At 41.2% G+C, this 10,357-nt stretch overlaps 1 protein-coding gene across 1 annotated transcript; it reads right to left on the bottom strand.

Annotated features, from left to right (window-relative positions):
- Nucleotides 1–1,085: 1,085 nt before the first annotated feature.
- Nucleotides 1,086–10,015, bottom strand: LOC116521834 (vomeronasal type-2 receptor 26-like). The gene is made up of 5 exons (XM_032236484.1): nt 9,925–10,015; nt 7,731–8,074; nt 4,970–5,039; nt 4,534–4,680; nt 1,086–1,987 (listed from the first exon to the last, which is right to left on the bottom strand). Exons 1-5 carry the CDS (start codon nt 10,013–10,015, stop codon nt 1,086–1,088), a joined length of 1,554 nt encoding a protein of 517 aa, XP_032092375.1.
- Between the last annotated feature and the right edge of the window lie 342 nt (nt 10,016–10,357).

The raw sequence follows: 10,357 nt of genomic DNA, 5'->3' as shown, positions 1-10,357 counted from the left end.
CGGCTGGGAGTGGCTTGGTGGCCATGTGACTGGGTGGGCGTGATCAATTTAGCCAACTATTTTGCCAATTTAGCAGTCCATTAAACAATATACAGCAGTCCCCTTTTCTATTCTTCTTAACACTGCATGAAGTCCAAGTCATACACGGTTAAGACAATCAGTCATCAATGTCTTTCAGTTAAGGGATAATCCAAATAACATAGTCCATAATCATACAAACAATCTGGTATTCAAAGTTTGCTAGCAGTTGCAAAACTTACAATAGCTCATGGCACTTTCTAACAGCCAGCTTCCAAAACACTCAGTTCAGATCAGCCCAGCATTTAACAGAGAGCTAACAGTCATTCTGGCTCCCTCTTATGGCTGATTGAGGAAACAGCAACCAATCACATTTTACAGTATGATTTAAAGAAACAGGTACAGCATTGTTACATGATATATTGCTAACCCAACCGTTAGATTATATTCCTAACAAGCTCAACCGGATCCTGCTGGGCCACAACATACACACACACACACACACACACACACACACACACACACACACACACACACAGTTAAAGGTAAAGGTTCCCCTCAAACATATGTGCTAGTCGTTCCTGACTCTAGGGGACAATGTTCATCACCATTTCAAAGCTAAAGAGCCAGTGGTGTCCAAAGACATCTCTGTGGTTATGTGGCAGGTATGACTAAATGCTGAAGGCGCACAGAATGCTGTTACCGACACACCAAAGTGGTCCCCATTTTTCTACTCGCATTTTTACATGCTTTAGAACTGCTAGGTTGGCAGAAGCTGGGACAAGTAATGGGAGCTCACTCCATTATGCAGTGCTAGGAATTCGAACAGTCAAACTGCCAAATTTTCTGATCAACATGCTCAGTGTCTTAGACACTGAGCCATCGCATCCCATATGTGTCTGTGTGTGTCTGTGTGTGTGTCTGTGTGTGTATGTATGTATGTATGTATGTATGTATGTATGTATGTATGTATCTCTGTGTATATACTTACATTATCTCATAATATTGATAGATGTGGAGATTATATAATATTTTAGGAGGCAAAATAGTTAATTAAACAATGTCATTTACTTGATTCCTTTGATCAAATGTTCCTTTTTATTCAGATCAGGTCTCAACAAAATAATATAGCATTTGGGGACAAAGATACAACCTAATAGTGCCCCACTGGAAGCCAAGATGGCAAAGATCTCCACAGCCACCATATATTTCCCTTTGCTGCTCACGTAGGCAGGAACAAAAGACAACCAGACACTGCAAAAGACTAGCATACTGAAAGTGATGGATTTGGCTTCCTGGAAAGTGTCTGGTAATTTCCTAGATAGGAAAGCTACAACAAAGCTAACAATAGCTAAAAGGCCCATGAAGCTCAAGATACAATAAAGCATTGCAACAGATCCTTCATTGCATTCTAGAATGATTTCATTGTTTAGAGAGTTCATGTCACTATTTGGAAATGGAGGAGAGATGGATAACCAGATCACACAAAGGAGAGTTTGGATAAGGGAGCAGAAGAGCACAATGGAAAGAGCTAATTGTTTTCCAACCCATTTCCTCATTTGTGATCCTGGCTTGGTGGCTAGGAAAGCAAGAACCACAATGATAGTTTTAGCCAACAGGCAAGAAAGTGCCACTGAGAAGATGATTCCAAAAGCTGTTTGTCGAAGGAGGCATGTCACTTTTGTGGGTTGGCCAATGAAGAGCAGAGAACAAAGGAAGCAGAGGAGGAGGGAGATGAGGAGGGTGTAGGAGAGGCTGCGGTTGTTGGCCTTGACAATGGTAGTATTGTGGTACTTCCTGAAGATTCCAAGTACAGAAATTGTGCTGAAGGAAAGCACAAAAGCCACAGTGCTCAGTCCAAAGCCTAGATTTTCTTCATAAGATAGGTAACTTATGTATTTGGGAATGCATGAATCATGGTCTTTATTTGGATAATGATCAGGTGGACACAGAAGGCAATCATCCATATCTGGAAAAGATATCAAAATATCCTTGACATAACTGCATATTCCACCACATTAACAATTGAGGGTATATTTATTACATTTCCAACAGGATTTGCACAATCAGGTAAATTGTTTGTTTCTTTAATCACAAAGAAAATGGTGGAAAGCAATATGTCTTACAACCTGCCATGACAAATGAGGCTACATTTCTCCTAAAGGAATGCCCATAAGAAAGCTACATTTTTATCTATATATCCATGCATCCATTAATTCTCCTGATGTGGAATTCTGTTTTATGGAAGGCTAATTTATCATATTTGTTCTTATTGTGTCAAAGTCTTTCTAAGATAGTGAAGTAAAACTATAGGAGTGAGATAAATAAATAGTAATAAGTACCAGAAGTTCTTCCAATGAGTAAAATTACTAATATAATTATTGTGTTCCTAAACAACAGAGCAGAAAGTACGATTTTCTCAGGCGTCCATATCCTGGGCAAGAAAACTCAGAAACAAGGTTACTTGCTACAGGTTTCAATGAGGCCACAGTCCAGCATGAATGAGTTCCAGCAGATACCAAGTCTGGGAGTGTTCTGACCTAGGCTTCCCCAAAAAGCACAAGGCAGACTCCTGGCCCCGACAAAACCCCTTTTATTACACGGATGTGAATTCCACTCATTCCCATTCAACAAGGCCTGGCCAACAGTCTTTCAAAGGAATATTTATGACTACAGATATTATCTATCTTGGAAAGCTGCCATGGAAATAGTTTCCAAATGAAGTGCTGTGCAAGGAAAGGCTGGGCACAGAATCTCTGAGATTCACAGACAGATCTTCACATTCCTGAAACAAATCTGATGACCACCTGAATGAATTGTTTCCTGCAAAATCCCACTACCCTTTCTCTCCTCTTATGTCCCATGGGAGGGGCCAATCACCTTCCACCTGTAATTTTACTCCCAAGTCTACCCTGATTTCTGAGTTGTTCTTTTCTTCTGGCAGCTCTGTGCATGTGCACACTGGGAACAGGCTCTAGCTGTTCCTCTGCCTCTCTGTTGTCAAACTCTGTAGGCATCTGATCACTGCCAGACGGCCTCGGCCCCATCTCTGCCTCTGACACAGAGCCCTCATCCGAGCTTTCTCTAGCCTCCAGTACTGGCCCATGCTCCTCCCCTACTTACTCACTATCCAACTCTGCTGCCAGCTCTGGTGGCCTCTGGTGGGCCACAACAGGGAGCTTCTGCCTACCAGCACTGTAAATAGCCTCAAATGGCCCTACACACACCCATGCCCAGATCCAACCCCATAGTCAGCATCTGACTCTGTTAATCCTCCTTCTGGGTCTCCCAAACGGTGCAACCAGCACCAGTCAGCTGTTCTGGCCATTTGGAATCAGCGCCTGGCAGCAAGCAAGACATGGTTACAATCCTGGGATCACCATCTGTCAGCTGTTCTGGCCTCACTGTCAGCGCTAGTCAGCTGTTTGAAGCTCTACTTGGGGCTGCCCCTGAAAAGTGTTAGGAGACAACAATTAGTCCAGAATGCAGCCGCGCAAGTGATACTGGGTATACCAAGGTACACCCACACCACACCTATCCTCCGCGAGCTGCACTGGCTTCCCATTGGTCTCCGAGCACGATTCAAGGTGCTGGTTATCACCTTTAAAGCCCTACATGGCCTAGGACCCGGATATCTACGAGACCATCTTCTGCCGCATTCCTCCCTAAGACCGATAAGATCGCACAGGATGGGCCTTCTCCAGGTGCCATGAGCTGGACAATGCCGACTGGCGACGCCTTGGAGTAGGGCCTTCTCTGTTGCCGCTCCGACCCTATGGAATGAGCTACCCCCAGAGATCCGGGCCCTGCCCACTCTCATAGCCTTCCATAAAGCTATCAAAACCTGGCTTTTCCGGCAGGCCTGGGGCTGTTGACCTCTTGATTGAGGTCCAGCCCCGCTTAGACTGGGTGCATGTTGTGTTTCTTTTAATTTGTTGTGTCTTATTTTGTTTTAATCCTTTTTAATATTTCTTATTTCTGTAAGCCGCCCGGAGTCCTCCGGGATTGGGCGGCCTATAAATTCAATAAATGGAAATGTAAATGTAAATGGAAGCAGTGCTAATCAGCTGTTTGAAGCAGCACTAGTCAGCGGTTTAAAGCAGTGCTAATCAGCTGTTTGAAGCAGCACTAGTCAGCGGTTTGAAGCAGTGCTAATCAGCTGTTTGAAGCAGCACTAGTCAGCGGTTTGAAGTAGTGCTAGTCAGCTGTTTGAAGCAGCGCTAGTCAGCTGTTTGGGCATGCTGGTCCAAAGGCAGCCATCAGGAGCATGTGAGATGCCAGCCGCTGGGGCCATGCTATTTCCACAGCCGGGATGCCATCTCCGCAGCTGACACCATCATTTCCCCCTTCCCCCTAGGCATGGCAAGCTGGCAGGGCTTGATAGATTTTCTGTATGCAAACCTTCATTTCCAGCACCGACACATACTTTGAAATTTCATTACAAATGGCTGCTTATTAATATAGCATATGAAAGTGGAGAAACAATGCTGCCCATACATTCACATGGTTTCTTACCTGTCTGGTTTGAGATCTTCCCTTCTGAACAGGGGATACAGTCATAGCAGCAAAAGTGTTTGCTCTCTTTCTTGGTCTTTCTATAGCCTGAATGGCATTTATCATTGCACAAGGAAATGGGCTGGATCTGTCCATGAATGGAAGAGACTTAAAATTAAAAAAAAGGGCACAATCAAAAATTTCAATATATGAAGAAGATTCCAATACTTTGAACACTGAAACCTCTTTAAATTTTGAGTAAGAAAATAAAAAAGGTATTGAAATGACATGGATTCTACCTGCCCAAACTGGGTTGGCCAGACAATGTTCTTTTCAGAAATAGTCAACAGTTGGTTTAAGGGTGCCTGTGGGTCTATCCTTCCAATTTTGACTCTAAGAAAAGTCTGGTTTGAGAATGTGACCCAGTTGATGATGTCAAACTTTCCTATTAATTCACCATTTTCATCAAAAGAAATAATTGCTCCGCTGCTGGTGTTAAATGACACACGTCTAAGAAAGGGATGGATCTAAATGGAAGAAGAATAAGAAAAAAGCTTGAAAAATGCCATAATGTGTTTCAATGTAGTGTATAATTATTTGAGGTACGTTATGTACTTTTAGGGATGCAGTGGCTCAATGGCTAAGATGCTGAGCTTGTCGATCAGAAAGATTGGCAGTTTGGCGGTTCGAATCCCTAGTGCCGCGTAATGGAGTGAGCTCCTGTTACTTGTCCCAGCTTCTGCCAACCTACCAGTTCGAAAGCATGTAAAAAACGCAAGGAGAAAAATAGGAACCACCTTTGGTGGGAAGATAACAGCATTCTGTGTGCCTTCGGCATTTAATCAAGACTGGATTATTGTAATGCGCTCTACATGGGGCTGCCCTTGAAGAGTGTTCGAAGACTCCAATTAGTCCAGAATGCAGCCGCGTGAGCGATTGTGGGTGCACCAAGGTACACCCACGTTACACCTATCCTCCGCGAGCTGCACTGGCTACCTATTAGTCTCCGAATCCGCTTCAAGGTGCTGGTCGCTACCTATAAAGCCCTATATGGCATTGGACCTGGGTACCTGAGAGACCGCCTCCTGCCGATTACCTCTCTCAGACCAATTAGATCGCACAGGTTGGGTCTCCTCCCCATTCCATCTGCCAGCCAATGTCGGCTGGCGACTCCCCGGGGGAGAGCCTTCTCTGTTGCAGCTCTGGCCCTCTGGAACGAGCTCCCTGTTGAGATTTGGATCCTTACTACCCTCCCGGCCTTCCGCAAAGCCACCAAGTCCTGGCTGTTCCAGCAGGCTGGGGGGAGCTGAGAAGCATCTACCTCCACAGAAATTGTGAATGTTGGTTTTGTTTTTAATATGTTGTCTTTGTCTTGTTCCCCCCTTTCCCTTGTCTTTTGTGAGCCGCCTGGAGTCCTCCGGGAGTGGGCGGCATACAAGGCAAATAAATAATAATAATAATAATAATAATAATAATAATAATAATAATAATAATAATAATAATAATAATTTAGTCATGCCAGCCACCTGACCACAGAGACATCTTTGGACAGCGCTGGCTCTTTGGCTTTGAAACGGAGATGAGCACCGCCCCCTAGAATCGGGAATGACTAGCATGCATGTGCAAGAGGAACCTTTACCTTTATGTATGTTTACAGCTAAAGATGGAGAGGAGACTGTTTAACTTTATGTCACATCCTATGGCAATTTCTATAATTACACAAAGGGAAAAAAGAAGAAACAAAAAAAAAAGGAAATGTAAAACAGAAGAGAAGAAAAAAACTCTGGCTATCAGCTAACTTCAAGTTAAAAGAAATCAAAGAAATGAAGAAGTGGAGTTTTATGGATTGCCCAGCTTATTGAAAAATATCTCATGGTGTTAAATCTTTTAAATTATATTGAAAGCATCCTGTCATGTATTTCAGAGGTGGGTTGTTATCGGTTCTCACCAGTTCAGGCGAACCGTTAGTGGCAATTGGGACTGGGTCGCCGAACTGGTTCCCCAGTTGCCATGCCATTGTCGGCATGATTTTTTTTGTCATTTTGTAATGCTCTGTGTATGAGCAGAACAATTTACAGGCAACTGCGCATGTGCAAGCAACATGCACAAAGCGTGCATGAAGCGAACTGGCAGTAACGCTGGCAGCAACCTACCCCTGATATATTTCAATGATATTGATCTATCTATCTATCTATCTATCTATCTATCTATCTATCTATCTATCTATCTATCTATCTATCATCTATCTCTCTCTCTCTATATATATATATATATCTATTTACTTACCTACCTACCTAGATATAGATGTAGATGTAGATATTGATATGTTGATATGTTGATATGTTGATATGTTGATATGTTGATATGTTGATATGTTGATATGTTGATATGTTGATATGTTGATATGTTGATGTGTTGATATGTTGATATGTTGATATGTTGATATGTTGATATGTTGATATGTTGATATGTTGATATGTTGATATATCTCTATCTCTATCTATCATCTATCTATCTATCTATCTATCTATCTATTTATCATCTATCTATCTATCTATCTATCTATCTATCTATTTATCATCTATCTATCTATCTATCTATCATCATCTATCATCTATCATCTATCATCTATCTAGCTATCTAGCTATCTAGCTATCTAGCTATCTAGCTATCTAGCTATCTAGCTATCTAGCTATCTAGCTATCTAGCTATCTAGCTATCTAGCTATCTAGCTATCTAGCTATCTATATCTATTTACCTACCTACCTAGATATAGATGATATAGAGATAGAGATGTATATGTATATGTATATGTAGATATAGATATAGATATAGATATAGATATAGATATAGATATAGATATAGATATAGATATAGATATAGATATAGATATATTGATATATCTATATCTATCTATCATCTATCTAAAATCAACACATAAACATTGATTTGCTTATGTATGCTCATTTTTTTCATTTAGTTTTAGTTGATCAGAATGAAGTTTGGGAACTAAGTATAATAGCAAATATTCACAGAATAATAAGCCACTAGTGAAACATACAAAATATACTGTAATATATTCTGTAATATATTCTATATGAAAAAAATACTGCTTTTCTAGAGCTCATGACTGTGTAAGGAGATATCCTTAAACAGCTGAAATATTTTTGAATAATTCATTCACAGAGGTTGCGAGACACCAATAGTTTTGACAGTACCTTCCATGATTGTTGATTAAGGCTCTGTCTCCCTCTGTCTATCTTTGACCTTTGGTTGAACACTGAGGACTTCATCGCATGCAAAGCATGCACAATGGCATAGACAGCATTGTAGACACTGTAGCTGTGAGCAGTCATCTGCATTTCAAACACAGTCATTGAGAGAGTCTCCAGCTGCTCCTTCCCAGTGCAGATGTCCACATCTGTCATTTCACTGGTAAAACTGGGGAAGAAGCAATTAAATGCTTGTTGCCAGATTTCTCTCAACGAGTCATCGTTTTTCACCAATAGCGGGTTCCTCTCTTCCAGAAATTGGTAGAATCCAGAAACGTCATTTGAATTCACTGCCAGAGATATTGAACCATGAAGAAAATTCAAGTCCCAGCTTCTTTGTATGGGAACAGAAGTGAAATCCACATCAGCAGTCATAATCCAGACTTTGAAATAATGTAGTATTTCTGCAACTTCTGCTACTTTGAGCAGATTCCTTAAATTAAACAGTATCTGAAACTCACCCTGGACAATAATTACATTAGTTGTGGAGGTCAAAAGAAGTTGGACTGTTTCCCCAGCTGCTTCTACCACTTCATCAAAATTATCAAGGAATCCTGCAGCCAGTTTTGATACAAAATCAAAACAAATGCCACTTTTGGAAAACATTGGAAGCACGTTCCTTAGCAATGTGTCTGTCACTCTGCCAGTATCAAGATACAACACCCCAATCCAAGTCCATCCAAAATGCAGCAGAAGATGGAGGATCCCTTTGTACTGATGAATTGCATTTGGGGACACCCAATGGAAGAAATCAGATTGCATTTGAGTATTCATCTCGGGAGCAGAGCTATAAGCAAGCTAAATAAAGGGAAGAGGAAGGGGAAACTGTAGGTTTTTTCCCTCAAAAGATTCATGACCAATTTTTGTTTTTGCAGTAAAATTATCCCGTTTCCAAAACTACATTAGCTAGTGTGTTCAAATAAGCATTTCTGAGGGATGCTGACAAATAATAAAAAGAGCTGAGGTGGCTCAGTGGTTAGGGTGCAGTACTGCAGGCCACTTCAGCTGACTGTTATCTGCAGTTCAGCGATTCAAATCTCACTGGCTCAAGGTTGACTCAGCCTTCCATCCTTCCGAAGTGGGTGAAATGAGGACCCAGACTGTGGGGGCGATATGCTGACTCTGTAAACTGCTTAGAGAGGGCTGAAAGCCCTATGAAGTGGTATATACGTTTAACTGCTATTGCTATTGCTATCAATGCAACCAACCTCAATTTCCAAGAGGATCTGTTGTTTCTTTTTAAAAACCTTGCTTGGGCCAAAAAATTTGGATATGCAATAGACTTAGATGAAGGGCAGAAACTGGGACAGAAAAAATAAATTGACTATGTCAACTGCATATAAGGAAAATTTGTATAAAATGTTTTATAAATGGCACTTTGCACCGGCAAGACTGGCAAAAAATGTTTAAAGATAGATTGGCTAATTGTTGGAAGTGCAAGCAAGTATCTGATTCATACTATCATATATGGTGGACATGCACTAAAGGAAAAAAATATTGAACGAAAATAAATACATGTACATGGCTAGAAAAAATGATAAAACTACATATAGATTTGAAACCAGAGGTATTTTTGTTGGGCATTCTACCTGAAACATATGATAAAAACACCACATACTTGATCATGCATATCTTAACTGCAACCAGAATTGGATTTGGGCAACAATGAAAAGATGATAAGATCCCGTCTGAGGGGAATGTGATCAAGAAAATTTAAACTGTGCAGAAATGGACAGATTAACACTTGCTCTTAAGGATAAAGAGGAAACGGAATACTTTTTGATATGGAACATATTTTATTAATGACTAAATAAGAGAAGTTGGAAAGGAGGAAATAGAACTGGAGGAGATGATAAAGAGGAGAGTCATTAAAGAAGATGATGTTAAATGTTAAATATCAATGTTATGATATTATTATGTTATTATATTAGTGATATGATGGCGAGGAATTATGACAACAAAAATGTATAATATGATTACTTAAGCACAATTATACCCAGAACACACACTGTTAGATGAAAATTGGATGTTATATAAATAACATAATTATATAAACCAGGTACCATTCCAGTACAGTACTCTGGAGGGCCCAACCGCCCACCTGCACTCCTTTCCAATATTTGAGGTTTTCAGGGCTTACACGGCTGCACATGGAGTGTACGGCGCCTGCACATGGAGCATACGGCTCCTGTGCGATGGTCTTCCGAGCAGCTGAAGAGTCGCGGAGGCATTGCGGAGTTTCGCAGGTGGTAAGTACACATGCGCACGCAGTTCACGCATGCGCGCGTGCTGCACACATTCATGTGCTGGACGCCCGGCCCTGTTGCACCATACCGGTTGCAACAGGATCCAGAATCCACCACTGGATAATAGTAATACAACCCTACTACATGAGTAAATATCCTTAGGCGTAGAACAGTGCTGTAGGAATTAACTATTTGACAGAGTGATGGCACAAGGGGAAAAAAACATAAAAATAAAGTCAGGAGAGAGTCTGAATAGTTCCATTTCCTTACATGAAATCCGTCATGCCCTGAGAGGGATGCCTTGTGAATTTGGCTTCTTCAGCAGCA

The sequence above is a fragment of the Thamnophis elegans genome, chromosome Z, assembly GCF_009769535.1.
Source record: "Thamnophis elegans isolate rThaEle1 chromosome Z, rThaEle1.pri, whole genome shotgun sequence".
NCBI lineage: Eukaryota > Metazoa > Chordata > Lepidosauria > Squamata > Colubridae > Thamnophis > Thamnophis elegans.
The sequence above is the reverse complement of the archived record's forward strand: the minus strand, read 5'-3'. Positions and strand labels throughout refer to the sequence as shown.

Coding starts and splice junctions, on each gene's coding strand:
- LOC116521834 (XM_032236484.1), bottom strand. CDS start 10,015: ATGCCTCCGCGACTCTTCAGCTGCTCGGAAGACCATCGCACAGGAGCC. Junction 8,075..9,924: donor TACACTCCATGTGCAGCCGT/GTAAGCCCTGAA, acceptor TATCTCTGGCAG/TGAATTCAAATGACGTTTCT. Junction 4,681..4,969: donor TATTTCTTTTGATGAAAATG/GTGAATTAATAG, acceptor TTTAATTTTAAG/TCTCTTCCATTCATGGACAG.